Source organism: Rhinolophus sinicus, linkage group LG14, assembly GCF_036562045.2.
Source record: "Rhinolophus sinicus isolate RSC01 linkage group LG14, ASM3656204v1, whole genome shotgun sequence".
NCBI lineage: Eukaryota > Metazoa > Chordata > Mammalia > Chiroptera > Rhinolophidae > Rhinolophus > Rhinolophus sinicus.
The window spans coordinates 53,968,729-53,994,611 of NC_133763.1; the positions used below are offsets into that span (position 1 = coordinate 53,968,729).

The 25,883-nt window shown below is 53.8% G+C and overlaps 1 protein-coding gene and 1 long non-coding RNA gene across 11 annotated transcripts in view; one reads left to right on the plus strand and one right to left on the minus strand.

Annotated features, from left to right (window-relative positions):
- Positions 1-25,406, minus strand: part of ARHGEF2 (Rho/Rac guanine nucleotide exchange factor 2) — a 42,848-nt gene extending 17,442 nt beyond the window's left edge. The window contains exons 1-7 of one of the 10 annotated variants that reach the window (XM_074318887.1): positions 25,161-25,406; positions 18,175-18,455; positions 16,663-16,780; positions 12,312-12,350; positions 10,649-10,766; positions 10,065-10,104; positions 8,791-8,884 (exon numbers count right to left, since the gene is read on the minus strand). In XM_074318887.1, coding sequence (XP_074174988.1) covers positions 8,791-8,884; positions 10,065-10,104; positions 10,649-10,766; positions 12,312-12,350; positions 16,663-16,780; positions 18,175-18,455; positions 25,161-25,202 — 732 coding nt within the window. In that variant the 5' untranslated portion in view covers positions 25,203-25,406. Of the gene's footprint in view, positions 1-4,226; positions 4,412-4,551; positions 4,963-5,870; positions 5,893-8,790; positions 8,885-10,064; positions 10,105-10,648; positions 10,767-12,311; positions 12,351-16,662; positions 16,781-18,174; positions 18,456-24,309; positions 24,533-25,160 lie in introns of those variants that run through there. The other 9 variants (XM_074318888.1, XM_074318890.1, XM_074318889.1 and 6 more) reach the window with 9 other exon arrangements.
- On the plus strand, positions 8,856-10,651 carry LOC109434309 (uncharacterized). Its single transcript, XR_002135794.2, has 3 exons — positions 8,856-8,986; positions 10,033-10,209; positions 10,431-10,651. It is a non-coding gene; the product is annotated as an uncharacterized LOC109434309 (long non-coding RNA).
- Positions 25,407-25,883: the final 477 nt, after the last annotated feature.

Genomic DNA, 25,883 nt, shown 5'->3' on the forward strand with positions numbered 1-25,883 from the left:
CACCCAGCACAACATGCGCTCAACACATGTTTGAAAACGGAGGAAAGGAAGGAAGCAAGGACGGAAGGGGGGAGTGGATGGACAGACGGACGGACGGAAGGACACCTGTACGGGGGTGGGGGGCCCGCAGCAGCCTCCCCCACTCTGGGGCCCTGAGTCCACGTCACCGCTGACTCTTCTGTGTCCTCTCCTCATCTCTCCTTTTCTCTCTTCCTCCTTCCTTTGAGCTCAGACCCTCAGGGTTTCCCTCAGAGCCCAGAAGGCGGCCAACCCAACCCTTCCTTTGACTGTCATCCTAGCTCTTGGTCACTTTTTGGGAAAGAAAGACGGGGTAAATGGCAGAGGGCATTGCGGCTGGTGCCCCAAAAGCTCAAAGGCAGAGGCAGTCTGCCCCCTTCTCTGCACTTTGCTCTCCAGGCAGAGAAAAGGCAGGTGAAGGACAAAGCAATCCCAGAGCTGGACTTGGCTTCCTGTGCTCCCAGCGGGACGGCAAGGGATGGCAGAGCCTGTCCAGGCAAGGCCTACGCCCACAGCTGTCCCTGCTCCTCCATCGGGTGTCCCAACCCAGAGTCCTGGGGTCACATGGTCCTCAGCCGGGCCTCTGCTCCAGCAGCCCCTTCCCCGCACAGGGAGACCGTCCAGGCCCTCTGAGTGGAGAGCAGAAGGCCCTGCAGGGGCTCCAGTCATCTGTGGCTCAGCCCTGGCCAGCTGGGGTGCAGTCAGAGGCTGCTGCAAAGCGCTCTGAGTCACGGGGATGAGCTCCACGGCTGGGAAATGAGACAGGGTCCTGGCCGTGGGGCCAAGAGGGTTTGGCACGGTCACAGCCGGGCTCTGCTCCTTGATGATTTTCCAGGGACAAGATAAAGGCGGGAGGCTGAGGAGGAGGCGGCCGACTGAAACACGAGGGCCAAAGCCACACACGTTACACAAAAAGGCATCGCTGAGCACACAAAGACACTTAATACACGCTTGCTTGATGAATGAGGACGAGACCCTGGACGAGGGGGAGGGCACAGCGGTGAAGCAGAGGAGCGCTTAGGGCCACAGGGAATGAAATCAGGCTCGAGACCCCGAGGCCCAGGCATCTTGGACCCCAGCCTGCCCCCCACCCGGCCACACCTGTCGGGTCAGGAGAGGGAGACCAGAAGAGGGGGCGGGGTGGTGCAGACAGACGGGCATTTGTGCAAGTGAACAATAGCTGTGCCAGGACTCCCTGCCCTCCTGGCACAGCACAGGCCGGCGGAGCTGGGAGGGGGGCAGCTGCTGCCTGCAGACCCTCCCCCCCAAAGAGACATAAACAAACCCAGAGGGGCCCAGCCAGCTCCAATCAGCCATGTCTCGTACCAGTTCCGGGAACCCTGACCCATCTACAAACTCAAGCTCCTGGAGGACGCTTCACACCAAAGACGAAAGCTAAGACTGGAACTATTTCCTTGTGTCCAGAGCACGAGCCTCCTACTGTGGGGACCACCATTCAAAACAGTCCCCAGAGCATCTGGGGACAGACGGACAGACGTACACACCCCCAACGTAGAGGGCCCGTGCAGGCATGGGACTCACACATTGAAAGCTGTCTCCTCCCTGATACCCAAGTCAGGGTCCCAGGGAAGCCTGAGGGCCTGGACTCAGACCCCTTAAAATCCCTAGTGGGCTCCAGGCACCTCCAACCGCTGCAGTCACTCAGCGATTTCTCTAAGATTTCCCTAAGCTTTCGGCTCCCTTCCCCCCTTCCCCTCAGCTCTTTCTCTAACCTCCATGACCCACAGAATCTTTTCCTGTGCCCCCCCAAAGATTCAGCCTTCTGTGGACCCCCAATGCCTCAACTTCCCCCTAAAGCTGCTGCCCCTCTCAGCTCCCTCCTGGGCTCACCTAGCCCTCCCCTGGGGCTCCACTCGTCCTGCACACAAAGCCAGCCACCTCTCCATTCCTCAGGACAAAGAAAGTCTCTCTCCTCACTCCCGACTCCAATGCTGGGATCCTAGAGAGTCCAAGGGGACCCCCACTCTCCACAACCATCGCTGCATCTCTGGCCCCTGCTTGCTCCTAGGCAGGAAAGACCCTTTGTTCTGAGATGCATGAAGGTTGGGAATGGGGGTGGGAGGGAGAACAGGGGGCTAAGAGAGAACGGGGACCTACGGGGCTTGGGGCTTGGGGCCTGGAGGTAGAAAGTAGAGCAGAGAGAACTGAGGGGGTGGAGGGCTGAAAACAGCCTGAAAGGACAGAAATGGAGTGAAAAGAAACAAGCACGGGAGGGGAGCCACACAGAAAGGCTCAGTGAGGATGGGAAGAAAAGGCAGGTTCCACTTCAATGTCTCCACCGACAAGGAGGTCCTGGGGCATGAGGCAAGGAAGGGGGGTGTCAGGGCTTAGCTGACATGCCCCCTAATGGGTAGCAGGAGAGAATGTCTTCCTCAAATAATCTCATTTCCAGTAGGCCCCCCTCTATTTCCCACCACAGTATAAAAAGAAAGGAGACAGCTGGTGTGTTTGCGGGGGGAGGGGGAAGAGGGGATCCAGGGTTTGTTGGCTAAGAACCAACTCCCCCTTCTGTAACCACAGCTTTCCGGAGCTGGCCCTCCCTTTCAGACCAGCCCAAACTGACAACCACCTTGCTCCAGCGGCCTTAGTTTTCTCAAATCCACCTCAGCCCCCTATACCCCACCCCTGGCCAGGTGGCCAGAGTCCCACTGCCCCCACCATGGCCAGCCCCAGGATAGAAAGAGCAAAGCTTCTGGTTTCCCAGGTCCCACCTCCAAAAAAGCAGGGCTTGAGCACCCCAGCTCCTCCCAATAACAGAGAAAGGCCCCAGTCAGTATCTATCCTCCCAGAACTCTTCTCTACACCCCCTCTCTCCAGGTCTGCCCTCCACCGGCTCCCCCATGGCTTTCCTTTTTAGGGTGGAACCAAATTTCCGTGGTTTCAAAAAAGCTCTCCACCCCCCTTGGCAATACTCCAGGGTCTCAGCTCCAACGGTTGAAAAATAAACAGACTCTCAGAGCTGGGGCCTGGCCTGGCGCAGGGCTGAGCCAAGCGGCCTCTGGCCACCCCACTGCTCCATATTTCAGCCACCTCCTGGCCCCAGGCCCTTGGTTTGTCTGAGGCCCCACTCCAATCCCCAGTTGCTTTCCCTTTAGCGGAGTCTCATCTCAACCCCCCAAGGGAAAGTTTCAGGATAGAACCTTCTCCAAGTTAACCTCAAGAGAGGTAGGCAGGCAGGCTAGGAGCTAGGAGCAGGTGGGGCGGTGTCCCCCATCCTCGAGGGCTCCAAAGGGTACTGCTCTTGCCTGAAGGTGGTGACAGTGGTTCCGCAAGGCTGGGGGCCTGGAGCAGGCGCTGGGGCCCGGGGGGGAAGGACAGAAGCCACAGTTAAACCAGCTGTGGGCCGCATCCTGGCCTTTCTGAGAATGGCGGGTGTGGGTGCCTGGAGTGGCGGGCATGGCTACGTGCACATACTGCTCTCACTTATTCACCCCAAGTCAGCATCATCACTTCCTGGGGGCTGCGTGTAGAGGCCATAGCCTTTGGGAGTGGGCCTGGGTACAAAGGCAGGGATAAAGGATACTCGGAAAAGAGTGGCCAAGAGGTCATGGTGGGGGTGGGGGGTAAGGATAATTATATACCCAGACTCTCGAAAGGATATGTGAACAGATCCCCAGAGAAAGAGATAAGGGAGCTGGGGGAGAGGGAGGAGGGGCAGGGGGCACGGTGCCCAGTGGGTCAGCCTAAGGGTTTCAGGTGGTTTCAGGCGGAGAGAACAAGGATTTGGGAAGCTGGTGGGGCAGACGGGGGTGGGGGCCCCTGCGTTGCAGGAACAGGGGTGCTCAGGGCCCCAAAGGATGGAGGAAAGGATCCCAGCTACACAAAGACCTCTGTTGCCCTCACCTCAAGGTGCGGCTTAGGGGGGAAGTCAGCCATGCCACAGCCGTCCGGACCCCAGCCACCCACCCACCCGAGGGGAGAACTGAATCACAGCTGGAAAGTCCATTTGCGCGGAGGAGGAGCTGACTTTTGTCTCGGAGGGGTGGTGGTGGGAGGAAGCCGAGAACCCACCCCCTCCCGTCCCGTCGGCCGGATGGCGGGGACAAAGGGGGAACAACCAAGGCGGCGACTGCGGGGTGGGGGGGACGGCCGAAAGCAGGTCGGTGGGACCCGGGCAGAGGGGGTGCAGCCGAGCTCTGGTCGCCCCCACTCCAATACACACCCCTCCCGCCCGCCCTGTCCCTTACCCGAGCAACGAGCAACTTTCTTTGGTGTGGCCCCGAACACCCGGTCCCGCCGAATCAGAGGCCACCAAGGCTGGGCCCGCTCTCTCCCGGGACCCGGCACACGGCAGGCACCGAGGCCGTGCGGAGCTGGAGCGCGGGTCGCGGCTACGGCCCCCCACCCCTCCCCACTCACTGCAGTCCCCACCCACCCGGCCGCCGCCGGCCCGCCGATGCTCCGCCCGATTTTGGCGCCCAGCAAGCAGGCGGGGAGACAGGGGAGTGCGCGGCGGGCCGGGGTCGAAGGGCACCCCTAGGACGCGCGGAGGAGAGGGGTTGCAGAGCCCACCTTGCTCACTAGCTCTTTGCTCCGGTCGATCCGCGCCCGCGTGAGGGATTCAATCCGAGACATAATCCCCCAGTGGGGGGCAGTCGGGGGGTCACGGCGGGACCCAGGCGTCCAGCTATTGTGGGGGAGGCGGGGGCCGGGCAGGCACGCGAGGTCTGGATACAGGAAGTCGGACTCCCCTCACCCGGCACCCGCGCCAGTTCCTCAAACCGGAGTCTCCACCCCCACCCGGGCGCAGGAAGGGGGAGGCGGGGCAGAGCAGGGCGGGTGCCCGCGGAGACCAACAGCGCGGTACCCGCAGGGGCAGCTCCGAGAAGTGCGGGCGTCCCGGGACAGGATGAGGGCCCCCGGCCTGTTTCCCCTCCAGCACCTGGGCTGTCCTCTAGCCCCCGAGACCAGCCTCTGAGATCTGGTCTTCCTAAAAGCCACCCCTGCCCAGCCCTGGCCTCCCTTCCCCCATCCTCCCCCAGCTCTCCAGGGAACCCGCACCAGTTCCTTCCTGGCCCTCCAGCCCATCAAAGCAGGCCAAGCCGACAGACCCCTTTTACGACTGGGGGCAGGGGTGGGGAGAGGGCGGGAAGTCAAAGGGGAACTGAAGGCTGGACCTTTAGAAGGCGTGGAAAGGATTTACTAACAGAGGTCGAAGACAGATGGGGAGAGGAGAGACTTCTCCAGCTAGCCCCCACCCCTCTGGGGCCTTCCAGACCGCACTCGGTCCATTCCCCTCCCCTAGCCCCGCTGGAGAGGAACTGCCACCTTTCCTGAAAGCCAAGCTGAGGAAGTCCTTCCTTGTGTCTAACTCCAGTCCTGTCTGTTGCAAGTTAGGCCAGAACCAAAAGACCAGCCTGCCTCAGTCAGGGGCAGTTGGAGTCTGGCCAGTGTCTCCACAAGAAGGCGGGTGGGGTGCATTCTTTCTGAACCCTTTGCTCCAGCCCTTGAGGCAACCTCCACCTTTGGTGAGTTTCCTGCAACTGGGAAAATTCCTCCTCCACCTAACTATGCCCATTCACGTTGCAGTTCAGTTCTGCCTCCTTGGGTCTCCCATTTCCCCGGAGAAACCGGAAGCACCAAGTGCCCTAGACCGCATCCTCCTTCGTAGAGTCCTGCGGGATTCTGGTCCCAAAAGGTGTGGGAGAAGGGGGGGGGGGGCGCCCGCAGGACCGCAGAGCCAGGCTGCAGGTTTCCAGCCCCACTCAGCACTCTTGGAGGTGCCAATTTTAGCCTCTGCCACTATTTTCGGCGTCACTGCCTCACCACTGGCTAAGCTGGTTGGGCTGTGCACCCCCAGCGCCACCCCCACACGGCTCCTGTGGCCTCACCTCCTGTTTAGCAACTGCTTCTTCACCTCCTTCTTCACTATTCCCCGTTAGGATCCTTATATAGCAAAGGCCAGACAAAAGGAGAGGAAAGGACCACGCGCGTGTTCTAGGCTGGAAGGAAAGTAGAGAGCAGAAAGGACTTTCAGGCCCCAAGGGGAGCTGATTCCTCCTGGGGTGCACCTGCCGAGAACATCTGGGGCAAGGCCCCAGGAACTCCCCTAAACCAGCTCCTGGGCTGAACCCCAGACTCACCTCCCCACAGTGGGCAGGCCGAGGAATGCACTCGATTTAAAAACAGCAGCCAGAAGTCAGAACCCTGACCTTATGGCTCCGCCCACTGGGGGCCCTGAGACAAGGGGTGGGCTGGGACCTCAGCTTTTCTCCCAGGCTGGGAATGAGAGGGTGCTGCAAGCTAAGAATAGAGTTTTAAAGGGCCAAACTCCAGGCTGAGTACCCAATAAATCTGGGACCTGAATCCCACGGTGTTTTGAGGGATCTCAGTCCCCAAACTCAACTTAGAAGGTTTCTATAAAAGAAAAGGACCCAACTCTCCAACCGCTTCCTGGCTCCCCCCTTCTTCAGTCTAGTGTTCATCCCACCTGCTGTTTGTCACCCTATGTTCTCCTTCCTCTTAGGAGATGAGTATCAGGGAAGAGGACCTGGAGGTGGGGTAAAGGGAACAAATGGTCTACCCCTAAACACACCTGGGCTTTCAGTGAGCTAAGCCTGCAGCTGGACTTGAGTTTCATTTTCTGTATCCTCTGGAACAACGAGCCCTTTTCCTTCGTCCTTGGCCTCTCCGGCCCCTTCTTCCAAACCATTTCACCCCAACCCTCTCTACTCTTACCCAGTGGCACCACCCAGCTGTTCAGAAACTCTTTAAGTATACAAAAACAAAAGCCAACCGAATTTCTGCCAGAAGCTAAAAGTAGCCATCACCTTCTTTAGGTCATTTGACTTGGCAGATGTGTCCCTCACATTGCAGGGGTGCGGAGGCCAGCCCAGGGGAGAAGCAGGTTGTCAGAGCCGTGGCCTGTATAAGTAACACACAGAGCGACACGGGACCTGGGCCCAGGAAAAAGCTTGTTTCTCCTATTGCTCGGGACCTCGTGCATTCTGGGAGGGAAGGATGGAGACATCACTGACTCCAGCAGCAAGTCATCAGAAGATGGCGGAAGACGGGACAGGCGATTTCATTAGGTTCACTGCCCGGCACAGGCAGCATTCTATAGCTGAAACTCCGGCTCTGCAATACAGCTCCACCTCTTACTAACTGCGGGATCTCGGGCACGTAACTTAGCCTCTAAGTTACCGTGTCTGAAAAATGGAGAGTGAAATACCATCTTTGCCAGAGTGTTATAAGAATTAATTGAGATGATCTCTGGAAAAGTGTTTTGTCAACTCTGCCATGCTAATCAAATAGGAAGGAATCAGCCACTTCCTTCTCTCACTGCTTGACTGAGCTCCTTGCCAGCCCCACCCCCTGGTGTTGACCTGTGTAAGCCTCCTACCTCGGGCTGGGAAGACCAGGAAGAAGAGCTCTGGTGAGGCCAGCACACCAGGCATGAGGTTAGAAGGAAGATGGACCAGGAGATGACAGAGAGGGAAACAGGAGGACAGACCGAGGACCCTGGGGAGGAGTGGGACGGTGTCCTGATGTGCTCTTTCCTGCTGCCTGTCTGTGCCCACATTCCCCTTCGGCCGGTTCCTCATCCCCTCCCCAGCCTGTGAGGCCAAGTAGGGGCCAATGCAGACCAGCTGGGATCTGGATGGCTGCTGGGCAGAACTGGATCCCCCGCCATTCCCACAGCAGGGAAAGGGGGCGGTTCTGCCAACAGACTCCCACCCTAAACAGAGAGAGAGCCGTGGGGGGCTGGGGGACAGGACGTGAGGGACAGGACGGGACTCCCCCCAAGGCTAGTGTTCTCTTTGTTCTCTAGAGAGCTCTGCTCCCCATGGTTAAGGAGAAGTCCCCCCGCCATCCCCCCCCCAAGCTCTAGAATTCTCCAGTTGTTCTTCCCCGCTCAGACTGCATGGTCTCAGGCCTCAACGTCCCCATCTTGGCCCGTGGTGAGAAGGTGCTGACAGCCCGGTTGTATCTGTGCTTTCCCTGCCCTGCAGAGGAAGGGCACACTTGGCTGAGGCTGGCAGAGGACAGAGCCCTGGCACCACCATGGGTGGGGCCTCAGGAGCCTGGTAACCTTCCTGGGTGACTCCCGTGGTCCTTCCAGGTGAATATGCTGCTGCCTTTGCGGGTGTGCCTGGTGCTCAGGAGCACATGCACGAGAGGAAAGGGGGGGCTCACTCTGCCAGTCCATGAAGAAAGTGGAAAGGAATTCAGCCGCAGCAGGGCTCCCGGCTTCCGCAGAGCCCAGGGTGGTGAGAGAAGAAAGCGGCGTGCTCACCTGCGCAGGGTCAGCACTGCACATGGCCCCAGACGACGGTGTGCAGCTTCCAGAACCATCAACTTTCCTGGCTGCCCCTCTGCCTGGTGTCTGATTTCAACTCCTGCGACTGCCGTACCCACCCATACAATCATGAGCCTACAGGCACTTTGCAAGAAGTAAAAAGTACTGCTGTAACTGTTACCATTCTTATGCCCGATGGTTATGATTCTGCTGCCCACCTCTTAGCTATGTGACGGCTAAACAGGGAGGGCTAGGCCACTCCGTGGCCGATGAGGCTCCTGACCTTCTCTTCCAGCTGTCCACAGCTGGCTGCTAAGCTGCAGGGATGGGGAAAGCAGAGGGAAGGTGAGGGAGGCTAGGAGGGATGGCTCGCGTTCCCTTAAAACTTGAACATTGCCTGGAGTCTCCATCTACAGGGGAAGCTGGGGCAGGGAGAGGCCGACGGGATGGGGAGAAAGGGGACACGAGAGGCAGTGGTCCCCAGGCCTCCTGCTTCCCTGTCTGACTCCTACCTTGGTCTTTCCAGTCATGCTCAAGAGGAAGCTGAAGGTCCGTCGCAGGGAGGAGCCGGCCCAGGTCCCTGAGCTCCGTTCCAGTTGGCTACAGCTGCAGAGAGGGGAGAGGCAAAGGCACAGAGATGGAGGGTGACGGTGCAACGACCAGGGGAGAGAATGGAGACACGAGCGAGCGGAAAGACTGAGAGAAAAGGTGAGGAAGAGAAAGATCCACTGAGCGAAAGACTCTGAGAGAAAGGTGAGGAGGAGAGAGATACCTCCACTGCCCAGCTCCTGCGACCTCCTGGATGTGGACACCAGGTTCCCAGGCCCCTCTATTTATGAGGAAAACTCCAGGCTCCTCCCAGATAAGTGCAGACCACCCCTTCCTACTTAATCCAGGCCCAATCTCCTCTCTCAGGCCGCTCCCAACGGAAGTGATATGGGGTGGGGGCTCTCTGGGGGGAGGGGCATGGTCCCCGTGCCAAACAAGAGCCCTGTGTAAGTACGACCCTCTCTGCTGCTTGGATTGGGCCTCTGGGCCTAAAGCCAATAAGGACTGAATTTCCTGGGATTTCATCAGCCCCATCCCATGAGCTAATCCCAAACCCAGAGCCAGGAGGATGTGTCAGCTAGAGATTTTCAGGACCACAAATCAGAGCCTGATATCTTAAAGGGCCCGTTACTGGCTCACACACCCAAGCCTCTCAGAGGGCTGGCCCGCGCTAACGCCAAAGGAACAGGTGCTGATTTTCATGCCTGTTTACATCGTTTGGGAACTGTCCTGGCCTCCACCTCATTTCTGAACTCTGCCTTCAGCCCCTGCCCTCTGCCCAGATCTGTGGGGGTCTGCAGCCCTTGCCCAGCTCTCCTTATGGCCACTCCCCATTACCTGAGCCACCCAACATCGATCCACGGTCAGTGGTCACGGTCTCTCCCTGGGACAGCCTAACAGCCCGTCTGCCTGCTCACCTTTCTGACGCTGACGACAGCAAGCAACCCCCACTCTCTCTTATTCAACGGACACCCCAGCGTCTGGATACGCCTTTTCTTTCCTTGATTTCTTCCCCATCCCTTGGGGTTACCAGGAACCTTCCCCAGCCTTCCCAGGCCAATGAGAAGAGAGTGAATTTTTTGCAGCTCAGGGAGGACATTTGGAGGTCTTTGATCAGAAATGTTAAGGGGAGCAATGTTTTCGGAGGCAGAGGCCCTTAGGGCGACAAACCCATGGCCCAGTCCCACTGCCCCTCTCCCATCTAGGCCTTTGAAGGACCTGAATCCCCCCAACTCACCTTTGGCTGAGGTCCGCGGCAGAGAACTGGGATAAATTTCCTGCCAACACAAAAGGAGACGAGAAGTGTCCAGCTGAAGCCAGACAAAGGCGTCCAGGGCCGCCTCCCCCACCCCCTCCACCTGGATCAGGTTCCCAAGCTGCAGGTGCGTGTGACGCCATTCGCCATTCCTGAGGGCGGGCTCTGGGGAGTGGGAGGGAAGGCGGGCTCTGAGCAGCTGAAAGCCTTGGGAACCAGGGTTACGGAGAAGGGGGCTGGGGCCCCATGTCCCAGGCCTGTTTCTGGTGGCTGGGAAGGGCAGAGGTGCCACACTGCCCTTGAGGACAAGGTGCATTGCAGGTAACTATCCTCCATCTCTGGGAACAGGGGAAGCTGGAGGGCCTCATACTGTCCTATGCTCTCGTCACTGGAAGGAGAATGCCAGAAGGCCAAAGTCCTGAATTCAGATCTCTCATCGGAATAAAGATATTTGGGGGTTCCAAATTGTGATTAGACAAAACCCAGGATATCTGAGGCCTAATCACCTGGCTCTGAGACAGACGGGGGAGGGGGCCACAGCTGCTCTGCTCCCCACTTTGACTTACCAGCTGGATCTGAGCTGCCCAAGAAGCAGTTGATGCCACTCATGGATACAGACTTGGGAAGCATACCAGTGGCCGAATGGTCCAAAGGGCCAGCAGATGGATGACAGGAACCCTGACCCTAGAATCATGTCAAGAATCCTCACACAAAGGTCAGCTTCATCCCTCTTCCCCACCCCCCATGATCTTCACTTTCCTACAGCACAACCCTCCGTCAGGGCCTCAGGCCTTCCACCCCTCTCCACGCTCATATCTGGGCTATTCCACTTGAAATAGTTGGAGAGTTCCTCCTGCTGTTTACCAGTCACCATTCTGCTGCAATTCAAGCTCAGGCTTCCTTAACATGGAGAACATCTTAGAAATGATTTACCCTGAAAAGATTTCCCCAGAGGTGATAAACTCGACCTACAGAGGCCAGGTGACTAACGAAAAAAAAAACAAAAACAACTGAGGCTGTCTGGGTTTAAGACGATAGGAAGTGAAAATATGTATAAACCACACACCCAACCATTAGAAAATAACTTGTTGTTTTCAAGCCTACATGGAGCATTACAAAAACTGGCCACATATCAGGCCATAAGGCAAATTTTCACAATTTCCAATACTCTGTGTCACAGAGATCATAGGAAAAAACCCAGAAGTCCCTTTCTAGTAGACTGGATAAAGAATCTCTGATGTATTTATACATCAAAATGCTATCCAACAGTAAAAATGAACCAACCACAGCTCAGCTCGCCCAGCAACACTGAAGAATCTCCCAAACATAACGCTGAGCGAAAGAATCACGACACAAAAGATTTATGGGCTGTATGATTACAGTCATACAAAGTTTAAACCAGGGAAAACTAAATGATATTGTTGAGAGAGGCATCATATAAAGGTGGCAAATCTACAAGGAAAATCGATCTCAGAAGTCAAGAAAGTGGGCATCTCAGCCAGGAGAGAGGGTTATGAAAGGGGAGGGATACAGGGGGCTTCTGGATCTGGGTGATACTTTTTTTTAACCTGGGGTGGTTACATGGGTGTTTGCTTCGTTATCATTCATTACATTGTACATGTCAGTTGTATATGCTTTTCTGTATGTAATACTTCAAAAATGTTTCAAGTGTTTTTTTTTAATCTCTATAGATTTTGAAATGTTAAAACACCCTCCTAAATAAACTGATTGGTCAGAGAAATCATAATGGAAATCTAAAGATATTTTATAATAGCAATAATGAACATACTACATAACAAAACTTGTGGGAGATGGCCAAAGTGGTATTTTAAGGGCAATTTGTAGCCTTGAAATGCTTATATTGGAAAATTTCTAAGCAGAAAATTAATGAACTATGCCAACTTTGAAAGTTTGGAAAAAGAACAACAAAACAAACCCAAAGAAAATGGAAGCCTATAATAAAGGTAAAAGCAGAAATCAATGACGTCGTAAACAGATACTATAGGGAGAATAAAGCCCAGAGTTGTTTTTTAGGAACCGGCAAGTAAAATAGACAAACCTCTGGTAAGAGTGGTAAAGAGAAAGACAGCACAAATATAAGTAGAATGGAGCTAACTACAGAAAGAGCAGTGATTAGAAAGAGAATATTACCTACAACTTAATGCCAGTAGTTTTAAAAATGCAAACAAGACAAATTCTTTAAAACATATATGTATATATATAACTTACCAAAATTGAATCTAGAAGAGATAGAAAGTCTGAATGGTCCTATTAAAGAAATGGAATCAGTAGTTAATCTTTCTATAAACAAAACAAAACACAGCAGGCCAAAACAGTTTTATAGGCAAGGGAGATAGCTTTCAAGGAATACTAGTAGATCACTGAAGTCTTATACTACAAACTCTTCCAAAGATAGAAAACAAAAACTCTCCAGCTCTTTCTATAAGGCAAGTAGAACCTGGATCCTTGAGCTATACACAGACACAAACAAAAGGAAAACGATGGGCCAGTTTCTCTTATGAACAGAAGCACAAAAACCACGAACAAAATATTAGCAAACTGTAGCAGATTTTAAACAGGCATACATTATTTGCAGCTCCTTCCATCAAGGAGTCTATTTCTTCACTCTTTGAAACGTGGGCGGGACTGTGATTTACTCTGATGAACAGAACATGGCAGAAGTGAGTGGCATTATGTGATTTGTGAACCTCAAGAAACCTTAAAAGCTTCCACTCTTGCCCACTTGAAATGCTATTTCCCTGAGAACAAGCCCAACCCTTCTGGAGAGGCCATGTGGTAAGAAGCACGGCATCAGAACTGATGTGAGTATGGTTATCCTTGATAACTAAGGTCATAGGAGTGAGTCTAGAAGAAACCAGCGAAAGAACACCCAGCTGAACTCAGACCAGATTACCCATCCACAGAATGAGGCAACAACAACAACAAAAAAGGTTACTATTTTTGACCACTGAGTTTGGGTTTGATTTGTTACGTAGCAATAGATCACAGATACCACAGATGAAATCCACCAAGGTATAAAGAAATAATCCATTGCGACAAAGTTAGATGCACCCCAAGGATACAAGGGTGATTTTGCATGAGAAAAATCTTTAAACGTAATTTGCCTCCATAACATATTAAAGAAGAAAAAACACAACCATCTCAGGAAAAGCAGAAAAGCATCGGATAAAATTCAACACCCGTTCATTGTAAAACCAAAGCCTTAGCCGTTAGGAGTAGAAGAGATCTTCCTTAACCTGATCGAGAGTAGTTTTCAAAAACGTACAGCCAAAAGTCAATTTCAACAGTGAAACGTAAGACAAACTCCCGCTAAAATCAGAAACAAGACAAAGAATACTCATTATCACCTTCTGTTCAACTCTGCGATAGAGCCCTAAGCCAGCACAGTAGGCAAGAAAGAGAAATGAAAGGAATTAATACTGGAAAAGAAGAAACAAAGCTCACTTAAAGATTAAAGATAATATAATTGTCTACTTACAAAAACAAAAATAACAAATCCATAGATAAGGTGTTATAACTAAAAAAAAAGAGAGAGCGCTTAGCAAGAAGAATGACTAATTCAATTCCATTTCAATAAACCAAAAGTAACTATAAAGCGTAATTTAAATATAAGAAAAGCATTTATAATAGCAATGAAAACTATCAGGTACCTAGAAATAAATCTAATAAAAATTGGCAAGATTCGTATGAAGAAAACTAATACTTTATTAAAAGACATATATTTTTAGAAAGACTAACCTGAAGAGATATTATTATTGTTAAGGATAGGCAGACTGAATATTAGAAGGATGTCAATTTGTCCTAAATTAATCTTTGAATTGAGTACAATCTCGGTCAAAATCCAGCAGGAATTTTGTTTTTCAGAAATTAATAAGTTGATTCTAAAATTCACATGGAAATGCACAGGGCCTAGAACAGCCAAGATAATCTTAAAGAAAAATAAACTTGAAGGACTTACACTACTACATTTTGAAGACTTACAGTTAAGCTACATTAACTAAAACAGTGTGACACTGGCCTAAGGACAGACAAATAGATCAATAGAACAGAGCCCAGAAATACTCACACAGCAATTCAATGGGGAAAGTATGGTTTTTAATGGAGCAACTGGATATTTATATGGGAAAACCGCCACCAAAACCTTGATTTTTACCATGTACACAAAACATGAAAGCTAAAATTATTAAGCTTCTAGAAGAAAACACTGGAGAAAAATCTTCACATTGTTGTGGTCGGCAAGATTTCTTAAACACGACCAAAAGCACTAACCATGAAAAAAATTGATAAATTGGACTTCATCTAAATAAAAACGCAGCTAATTAAAATACATGCTTATTAAAGAAAAACTCCTCAAAGAACCCAATAGAAAAATGGGCAAAAGACATGAAGAGGAATTTCACAGAAGAGGAAACACAAATAACCAATACACGTAATGCAAAGATGCCCAATTGCATTTGAAATAAAGATTATTCAAATTAAGACCCCAGTGAGATTTATAACCAGATTGGCAAAATTAAGAAGTCTGATGACTCCATTTGCTATAAAGGGAACTCACATACTGCTGACAGAAGTCAGAACAACTTGCTATGATCTTATTAACGTGAACACCTGTGCATTTGATGACGCAACAATTCCGCTCCAAGGTATCTACCCTGAAGAAATTCTTGCAATGTGCACCAGAAGACGGGTAAAAGAACGTTCATGGTGACGCTCTTCATAAGAGCAAGGAATGGAAATTATCCAAATATCCATCCACAGAAGAAAGGAATGAAAACGAATGAACTCTATTTGCAACCTTAGGGAGAAACCTTAGAAATAGAATGTGAATGAAAATGCAAGTTATAGAAAATTTGGTACACTACGGACATCATTGTTTTTAAGCTCAGAAACAAGAAATAATATGCATCATTTCATAATGCATATGTTTGTGTTAAAACTCTTTTAAAAAGTAAATGAGCGATAAAGAAAATTCAAGATAGTGATTACCTCTCTCTGGTAGGGAGACATGGGAATAAGACAGGAAGACATAAGGAAAGAGACATGTGTTGGTGACGTTCTAGTTCTTGGGATGGGTGGTTGATTTACTGGGCATTCACTTATTTCACAGACAAATGGAAAAATACAATAGAGAGTTTCGCCACTCTGGCAGACTGGAGAGTCCAAGTCCCGTTTAAGGACATCTGAAGTTTTAAAAGTGTAAGCACCGAGCGGGCCAAAGAAAATAAATTTTGGAATGAGATTAGGCTCGTGGGCCGCCAGTCTGCAAGCCCCAGTCTAGCTTAATGAGACTCAGACTTTTCGTCTGTGGATTTTGGAGGAGAAACTTATACACACTTACTCTTCCAGGAAGAAATGGAAAAAACACAAAACAAAACCCAAACATACAGACAAGGAGAAAGCTAAGGGGATTGCTTGAAGATTAGATGGAGAAAGGAAGGCAGAGCAAAACACTAGGGAAAGGGGGGAAAGAAGAAAACATATAATACCAAGAACAGGGCGGGGAGGTGAGGAGGAGAAGAGAAAGGTGGGAGAGAGGGAAAGAAGTACTAAGAAATGGAGGGGAGAAGAGGAAAAAGAAACCGTTATCTCTCCCTCTCATCCTGTGTGCCAGCCTCTGTACTGGGCACTTTGACAACTTTTCTTCATCTAACGATCACGACTTTAAAAGATCGTTCTTATTATCCTGATTTTCAGAAAAATGAAATAAATTGTTCAGCTGGTGAAGGAAAGACCCAGGAGTCGTGTGCCTTGGAAGTCCTGTTCTTGCCACCATTCCACATTGAAGTGGGGGTGAGGGAACATATGCAGAGATGCTGACGGAGAAAAGTGGGGGACGGGTAAGACAGTTCCGGCTGCCCCCGACAGGACAGGCTGTAACACCCCTTTCCCAGCCTCTCCCCCAGACCACAGGCCCCTGAACAATAAACCCTCCCGCCTGCCCACTAGGGCATGTGCTGAAAGGGAGGCAGCATTTCGTCACCAGCCTTGAGACATTTCTGTGGACTCAGGCACCCTTAGCTGGCAGCCCAGTGGTGTGTCCCCTCAGTGGTGCCCAGGTCCTGGTGTGAGGCCCCCTGCCCCCAGCTGTGTTCCCAGAGGCTGGGCAATCTCTACATCCCTCCTCATTCAATAATCCTCTGATTATCTTGTTAGAGGACGACTGTCTTTCGGGTACCAGATGCCTCGTTTCATCCCCCAGATAATGAGTTCAGCTTCAAATCGGAGAAATGTGGAGTCCACAGAAAGAAGTGGTTATAACAACTAGGGGAACAGGGGCCTTTTAATGACAGGGACACAGAGATCCCCACATCGACACACAGATACAGGCCCAGAAAGGAAGGAACAGAGGGTCTTAGAGAAAGAGCAGAGGCAAAAGACCAAGAGTGGGGGGCAGACGACAGATTCCTATTTGGTCAGATGGAGTCAGGGTGATGCCCGGGCACAGAGAGACCCAGCAGCTGGCAGAACAGAAAGGCACAGAGTGATGGCTGGACAGGCAAAGGGCAGGATGGGGAGGGCGGGCCGCCCCGGGGTGGGGTGGGGGGTTGTGGGTCCCTACCACACGGCGGGCTGGGCCACCACGGTGCTGCAACTCCACAAAGGGTTCCAGGTCCTCTTGGCTCTGCAGTAAGGGGGCCTCCTGGGGGCCCACGCATCCCGATGCCTGCAGTGTGCTCCTGAAACACACATTGCCACCACTGCCCGTTGTACCCAGTGGCCAGTGACGGGCACCAGGGAGGAACACAGCCCCAGCCCAGCCCGGTGCTTGCCCCCAGCCCAGCCCTTCCTGTTGGCATACGTGCAGCCCAGACCCAAGTTGGCCTCTGCTTGGGCCTGTGCTTCAGGAGAGATGCCCGGCGGGCGGCGGGCAAGGGTGGCCCCTGCTGGTAAAGAACAGTACTGCCCTCCCACAGACAGCCAGTGTTGGGGAGGCGAAGGGCCAGCTGGGTTCTCCATCCTTGCCTGGTTTCGGAAGCCAGCTTTGTCTTTGCTCATCTAAGTGGTGTGCCTCGGGGTCCCTTCCCTGCCCACCCAGGGGACAGAATTCACGCCTGATAGTGAAAGGTGACACCTGGAAGACTGTGAGCTCCACTTGGCACCATATAGGGGCACCTAGGGCACCTCTGCCTTCAACCAGCTGCTCTAGCAAGGTGCCAGGAGCCCCGCAGGCAAACCTTCTCACTTGAGGTCTTACCCAAGCCAGTGCAGGGACAAGACACAGCGTCCTCTGCCCTCACCCAGCCCAGCCAGCCCTGCCCGGGAGCTAGGGGGACTTGGTCTACTCACCAGAGCTAAGGGAGCTTGTGCAAGGGGACCGTGCTGACAGCAGAGGGACAGTGCCCTTCCGTGGCTAGCAGGCCCTCACAATGATCCCTCACACTGAATTCTTGGTGCTACCCTCGGCCTTCTCTTTCTGACTTCCTCTGTGTTTGGGGAAGTGGGTAGGGAATTTCCAGGAGTGGGGGAGACATGGGTCCCTGTCTTCCGGTCTGCTAAGCACATGCTGGCCTCTGAGGAAGAGTCGCTCTTCCCCCTTCACGGCAGATATTTCGGACCCGTTTTGGCCTGGACCCAGCAGGTAGGCCGCCATCTGGCAAAGGGGCAGGTTCAATGTCCCAAAGCTGGGCCCACTTCTCTCAGGAAACCTCCCAAAGTTGTCTGGGCCTCAGTTTCCTCGTCTGCAAAATGAGGAGATCGGGCCATGTGATCCCTGAGCGCCTTCCAGCACCTTCCAGCGTTGTACGGGTCTATGAAACCCAAGGTGGGAGATGCAGGCAACAAGACCCAGGGGTCCTGTACTCACCCAGCTCTGTGCCTGCCCCCCTCCACACCAACCCCCACCTGTCCTTGACAGCAGGTAGAGAGGAGGCGCTAGGACCGCTAGGGACAGCCACATTTTGAAAGGCTGGGTCTGTGGTCCCCAAAGGCCTGCCTTAGGCCTGGGTTTCTGAGTCTCCAGGGAAGGGACAAGGGGACCAGGTCTCTTCAACTCCTGCCATTCCTTTCCAGGCATGTTCCCCCAGACCCCGGACGTGGACGAAGGAAGGACAGGGGGGCCCTGGGGATTTACCTGCTCAGAGGATCCTGCTGCTTCCCGTCTGGCCCCCAACTATGCCTTTTGAAGGGGTCGTAGTGGAGGCTCTGGGCACGGAAAGCCCCCGTCCTCCGGAGCGGCACAGCGTGGAAGCCATGGCCCTCCTTTGTCTCCTCCTCCTCCTCGTCCTCCTCCAGCTGCTCTCTAGATTCGACCACAGACAGGCAGCGGCGAGTGTGGCCGTGGGGCAGTGGGTCTCCCCCTGCGAGGAACACCTCTGGGACGTCTCTGCTCATGGGAGGCTCACGCAGGCCAGTCTGAGTGAAGAAGACAGAGCCGTGAGCAGAGTTCTAGAACACTGGACCCTCGGAACCAGACAGGTGTCACAGGCAGCTGGCCGAGGGCATCCGGCCCCCCGCCCTTTCCCGAGGGAGGCCCAGAGCGGGCCAATGGCTGGCTCAGGGTCACAGCGGATCACCCAGCACGTGGGTGTTCCCACTCCCAGCCTAGTGTTCTTTCCAGTTTGGAATGATGTCCTCATTCACTCATTACTATTCCATTTCCCGGGCACCTTCGTGGCAGAAAACCAAGGCGAACGAAGAGAAACAGACCTTGTTCCTGTCCTGAAGGAAGCCACAAGCTAGTGAGGGACACGTGCTTAGACGCAGACAGAAGCACCAACCACACGACTGACTGGCCTGGGCACACCAACGCCACAAGAGACGTTTCAACGAAAGGCCTCGTGCCATTGAAGGAACGAGCACGCTTAACCAGCTGGAGGACTCAGAAGGGGGACGAAGGTCCAAGGCAGCCCTCGCGATGGGCCTGCAGGGGTGGAGTGCTTAGGATTTGGCCAAGTGGGAGAGGGAGGAGTCTGGGCAGAGAAACTCTGAGAAGTCCTGAGTTCTTCCTGGACGGGACACACGGGGGGGAAGGGCGCCATTCTGACCTCTCCCCATGGAGTGGAGGGCAGGCCTCCGGCAGCAGGCCCAATGGTTCCAGGGCCTTCTCACTGCCCAACACCCCTGGCTGCCACCAGGGCGTGCCTCAGTGTGTCTCAGAGTTAAGAACCCTCAGGCGCTCGTAAAGATGGAATGCTGAGCCGCACTCCTGAAAGAAGTACCAGATACCAGAGTCCCAAGATGGTGGCGGGGCGGGGAGAGCCCCCACATGGAAGGCAGACCTCTCAACACCTCACTGCCCTGTCTCTGCCTCTGGATCTTCTGCCAGAAGGAGTCTCCCAGGCTCCCCTTCTCTGGGGACACCCCAGCCACCGAGATGGTGGGGGCAGCCAGATGGGCCAGGAGCAGGGAGCTACAATCCTGCCTCCTCCAAGGCTTTCTGTGAGGGTGTCAAGCCTACCCCCTGTTGTTACCCCACCCCACCAGGAGCGTCCAGTCTACTTTTCCCTGTGTCACTGGCCTGTGTGCGGCCTGTGTTCCCAGGACGGAGAGGGCGCTTGTGCCTGCTCACCATAGGGAAGGAGTGGGGCCAGGGCTCAGGCCTCCACAGGTGGCATCTGCGGCCCTGCCAGCTGGGTCTGACGACAGAAAAGGAGGCCCAGGCCTTGCGCCCGCCCCTGATCGTCACATCTGGAAGCAACACAGAGGGGACCCCGCAGCAGCCACCGGGAGGTCTGTCTCTCCTTGTCTGCAGACTCCGGCCTCCTGCCACCGGATGTGCTGCTGTAAACATGACAGGCACATCTGCAGGGGCAGAAAGGACAGAGCCCGAGGGCCAGGCCAGGGCCCCTGCCAACAGCGGTCTGCAAAGCTGAGATTGGGGGGTGAGGGGGGTTCAAAGCAGGGGTGGATGGAAACGTCAGAGCTGGAGGTGCACACCGGGCAGAGAGGAAGGGGGACTGGGGACAGGACAGCACCTGAGGGCACCGAGGGGGCACTGAGGACCTGGGCCTGGCATTCAGTGACCTCGCAAGAGGAAAACTGTCTGAGCTCCACGCCGGTCCCCAGCCTCTGTCTGCTGAGCCACTGCTGCCCGCAGGGCTGGATGCCGCAAGAGGAACGAAACACAGTGAACGGAATGAGGCCTTTTCTCCCTTCCTGGAGACACCACCTGCGGCACGTGGCACCCTTCCTACCCCCGGCACACTCAGAGCCGATCCTGATCTCATCCTTCTGCAGCCGCCTCAGAACACTGGGATCTGACTTCTTCTCGAAGCTCTACCCTTTCCCAGGAGCTCTGGCAAGTCGGGCATGGTCTCCGCCCTCTGGGAAAATGGATTCCATCTTCGCATCTGCATTCCACTTCTCAGAAAGTTTTTCCTTTTTCCTGACTGCCACCCCTCCATGCCGTGATGTACTCATTTTGATTCTGTCCCTCAAAGAGATGGGGTGTAGCAAGCCTTCCTCAACCCCCTCCCAGAGACACTCGAGCTGGCGCCCCCACGCTCTGGGCCCTTCCTTCCTTCTTCTTCTATTAGCTCTCTCCCAGCCTCCTCCCACCGCTCCCCAAGCCTGAGCTCAGGAAATGGTGCAAGGGAGCCGCCAGGGCTGGGTCTCACACAATGGCTTTATTTAGTTCCAATGAGATCACATCATGTCACATCCCTGCTTCCGCTGAGCAGAGATAGATGATGTACTAGGTCTGGGACCAGCAGCCTGAGGTGGGGATGGAGCGGAAAGCATGAAAAAAAGCTTCTGAGAAGGCCTTTTACTCCTTCCCCTGCCCCTGGATTGCATGGTTTTCCCACCAACACAGACCATCAGGGTCGCCGGCCCCCCGCTCTGAGTGTGTAACCTCCTAGCATTGCACTAACCATCAGTGATTGGCTGGTCTACCAGGTGCTGGGATGGGAGTACACAATATTTTAATAGAGAGACACATCTCTTATCCAAAACTGTGAGACCCTAACTTCTTTACGGTGTCATCGTGACTTTGAAGCCTGTCAGACTGGCTAGCTCTGCCACCTTCACAAGCCACATGACCTTGGGAACTTAATGGTGGTGAGCTTCAGAATCATCTGCAAAATGGGAATGATAACACCTCGTAAGGATGTTGACAGACTAGGTGACAACATATGCAGTGTGACTAACGTGTTTGGACCGTATTAGATGCTGAAACATACTACTATTACTGTTGCTCTTGAGAGGCAGAGAGAAGGCAGGGCGTGGAGAAATGGAGAGCTGGAGAGAGGAGGGGGGCCCAAGACAGACGCAGAAGAGGTGGTTACCCCACCATCCTCTCTGAAGAGAGAGAATAAATAACCCACGGAATGACATGTCACACCTGTGACAGGGACTGACTGTCATAAGTAACTTCTGATAGAACACAGTACACACAACCAGAGCAAGAAGACATAGCTTTGCTGTCCTTTGGGTCCCTGATGAAGTTGTCCCCTTCAAAGAGAAGGGAGAAACAGAGTGGCCTCTAGTAAAGCAGGGGCTTGCAAACTATAACATATAGCCTGTGGGCCAAATCTGTCCTGTCATCTTTTTTTAAAGCATCAGAGGGAAAATATCGAAAGAGGAGTACTACTTTGTGACACATAAAAATTGTATGAAATTCAAATTCCAGTGCTCATAAATCAAGTCCTTTTTTTGGGGGGGAACACAGCCGCACTCTTTCCTTTACATGGGGTCTTTGGCTGTCTTTGCAGTACGGCAGGAAAGCTGGCAGTTGCGACAGAGACCGTGCATGTGGCCCACAAAGCCTGGAATACTTATCAACTGGGTCTCTACAGAAATTTGCAGACTCCTAATGTCCAGCAGCCGGGTCTCAACATCTCAGGAAGGAGGAAAAAGAGGTATCAAGGCTCACTGTACACCAACCAGGCACTCACCATCAAGCTGGGGGGACTGGGGGCTGTGAAGACCCCAGCAAACCCATTTCCCCAGTAGCCTCCGGCACCTCCAGGGGGGAGAGTTAACCCACAAGTGCCCACTTCGTCTGTGGGCTCCTCATAACCTAGCATTACCCCTGTTCTCCATCTGAAGAAACAGGCTGTACAGAGAGGTACAGTAACTTGCTCAAGGTCATAGGCCTGTCGGAGGCGGAGCTGAGCTTCCGAAGCAAACCCATCCCAGTACTGAGCCTGAGTTCTTTTCTGAAAGCCCAAGACTAGCTCCCAAGGAGAACAAGTGGCTTTGAGAGACATCTGGCCATATTGGTATTCACCCCCCACGCCACCCCAGCCAAAGAAAGGAAGAAACTTCCAAAAGGAATTTCACTTCTTTGGGGGAAGTTAACTGTCCTTTTTATGCCTCCTATTAGCTTGTAAACAAACCTGAACGAGGCCATAGGGGCAGGTAGGGCTCTGCTTGTTTGCTGCCCACAAACATGGCGGAGGTGGGGGGTGGGGGGTGGGGTCCTAAATTTCCTGAAGGGGGCAATAATGGGGAGGCCACAAAGACCCACGTAATAAAGAATGGGAGGGAGAGGCCCGAAGTGGTCTGCTGGCCTCTCCTGGGGGTCTCCAAGCCCTCAGGGGGAGATGGGGTCATAGGAAACCCTTTGATGGTTCAAAATTTAACCCTCCTGCTGCTTCTCCTGTAGAAGGTAAACCATTAACGCAAGAGTGTCCCGCAAGGAGGGCAGACTTCTTGGAGAGAAGCAGGGCTTCTCTCAGCCGCAGAGAAAGACCCCGGCAACCACAGTTCCTTCCCAGCCGCACCCTGGACACCCCCTTGGATGGCAGCTCCTACACCCGAGTCCCCGGTTTGGTCACATCGCCACTCTATCTCAGTGTGAGACACAGCATACTGCCGTGTACTGAACAGTGGTGTCCCGGAACTCCCTCCCCTTCTCTGGTTTTCCTGTCAAATGCCAACAATCAAAGGAAAGGCGAAAGGTGTATAGAGAGGGTTCGTTCATTCAGGGCCAGGAACAGACAAGAGGACCCCCAAAGGGTCTGTGCACAAACACAATGGTGGGACCTGTGTACCAGCTCTGAGTGGGACGGGAAGCATGGCCACCAGCCACCTGCCCGCGTCAGCTTCCAGCTGCCTCCTGAGAGGCTCCCACCTGCTTCCAGGGCCCACAGGGCAGAGTTATGGATTTCGTTGTTTGGGCTGAATTCCAAAGTTCAAAGCCAGAGTCAGCCATCCCCAGCGCCCTGGGCTCACCACCACTCCTCCCACGAGGTCAGCAGTCGGGCATCTCAAACACCCACCCTAAGTCACCCCAACCTGCCAGGCTCACAAATCAGCCAGGAATTGGGCAGCTTTGGGCTTCCACACGTGACCCCCTTTCCTTCTGCTACTGCTGCTTAAAATTGGTTTGCAAACCAAACACAGCCTTGCGAAGCCACCTTCTTCCTTTCTGCTGGGACTGGATGTTTGCGGGGACCCTGGGTTCCCCGGGGCGGGCAGGCCAGACAACCACCTGTGTCCTACCTCCTGCCAGTTTCTTGGCATGCGTTCTGGGTACTGTGCCAGCAGGGTGGGGCGGGAGAGGGTCTGAGGTTCAGAGGGACACACCTGAGAAGACTTTGGCCACTGTGTCCTGGGGAATTAACCCATCAGATCCCAGGGGACAGCCAAAGGTAGGGGGCAGAGTGGGGGCCCCACTCTGGTGGACGGGGTCACCAGCTCTCAGCTATGAGAATCGGGAAGTACCCAGCTCTCAGCTATGAGATGGTGGCCTTTAAATCTCATAACTAACCCACACTGATAAAGGAACAACATCCGGCACTAGAGGAAGGGGACCCTGAACAAATTAGAAGGGCAAGATTTTGAAACCCCAGAGCTGTACTTCCCATCCGTCCCTCCCGAGTAAGAAAAAACGCCAGAAGACAGCATGGTGTCCCAGGACTCTGAAGCTCATTCCTGCAGTTTACCCCGACCGACGAGCCTTACTTAGCTCTTTAACTTCTCTCAACCTCCTCTTTAATGCAGGGACTGTGGTCTGTCAACCCCACAGGACCGTAAAGATTAAGAACATATAGAAAGGGCTTAGCATTACTTGTCGCACAAGTAGTAAATGTTAACTGTTGGCCATCCTGTGATTCGCTATTTGCACACTTACACACACACACACACACAATGCTCCCTGAATTAAAAATGGGAGCTGAATGCAGGAGGCTGGTGAAGAAGCTACAAACTGTTCTGCCCTTTTCTGGGGTGCAGGGGGTACCTGAAGGTCTCTGCTTCTGGGGGTGGGGAGAATGCCCATTCCCAGGGTGAGGACCCAGGAAAAGGGAAGAGAGAAACTCACCAGACCTGGGAGGGATCCCAAAGCTGGGGCACCTGCTCCTGCCCTCCGCTGGTGCGTCTAGGTGGGAAGAAGTCCTGCTCCAGGTAGCCCCTCTGAGAACCCAGCCCAGCACCTTAAAGGGGGTGCCTCTCATTTGGCCCGTTGAAGGGAAAGGCTCATGTTCCAGAAGTTTGCACAGGAGATGGGGGGACTCATTCCCGTCCAGACCAGCTGCCTCTTCAACTCCTCAGGCCCTCCCCTTCCCCCGCCCCACTTCAAACACCCTGGACGGTGTGTGCACAGGCTTTTAACCCCGTGGGTGCCAGTGCTGGTCCTGAGGGCTCCTGTCCTCAGCATTCCCTGGACAAAGGGCAGCCACCAGATTTCAGGCTCACGTGGAGACGGGTAGGGCAAGCCAAGCTGGGGGTCACCCTAGGGGAGTACGTGGGAACCTGGCGTCCAGGGAGCCTCCTCCCTCCCTCCGACAGGACCAGTGGAGCTGAGGGGGAAAGAGGACATTGCAGGGAATGGCCCCCAGCTGGAAACCTACTTAACAGAAAGGTCCCACTGGGGTCAGGGAGGCCCTGTGCCCTCTCCCATATGTGGCGTTGAAACCGCTTGTCGGGCCCTTTAAGGGGCAGGTTACAGCAGGGAGGGGACTGTATTTTCTATGATGAAGGACACACAGGAAAGGGCCCTCACCAGGGCGGCCACCTCTCAGGAGGGCTCTGCTTCTGCCAACAGGAACAAGTGACCAACAGCTCAGGGCGCGCGTACGGCTGGCTCCCTCCAGCTTGTTGTGCAAACTGGGCGCAGGATATCAGACCAGCTCCCCCACCCCTGCCCCGATAACACTTGGGGGGCTGACTCACCCTCGCTGCTTCCCTGGGGCAGAGGACAGCGTGGGCAGACATTGGACTTCCTGAGGTACTGAGGAGCCTCTCCTGCCGGCCCCGTTGGGGTTGCCAGCCCACTCGTTACGGGGCCTTGGAGAAGTGACCCATTAGCCTCGTCCCATCTGTAAAATGGGGGTGCCACGTGAGACATGTGCAAACAGCGACACATACATGCTGCTCCCACACCAGTCAGTCTAGCTGCCGCCTGTGTGTCACCCTCACTCTGTGCCTATCCTGCTCCGTCAAAGCAGAGGCTTACAGTAGGTTATCCGTGGTCTGTGTGCGCTTGCTCGAAAACTCTTACTCTGGGTCACAGGAAGAGGGCAGTTGCTGCCAGTTGTGGGAACTGTGCCCTTCCCTACTTGGCGGGGCCCCAAACCACGTGATGGGTGACAGGGGTTGCTTCTCACGTCACAAGAACACAGGGTAAACAGCTGCCTCATTTTACTGGTGTGAGGTCCTCAGAAACCCTCTAATTAGACCATCTCACAATTGGTCAGAAGGACACAGGGAAGGGGGGTGATTTACCTGAGGCCCGACCCAGTGACTGGTGGATGGGGGGACACCCAGCACTGTGGCCTCTGTCTGTGGTCCATGCTGCTCCCACCACCCTGAGCCATTCTCGAGGGACCAAGGCTCGAGGACTTCCCAAACGGCTGCATTACTGCCAGTTTCGTGGACATTCTTACACCGTCTCCC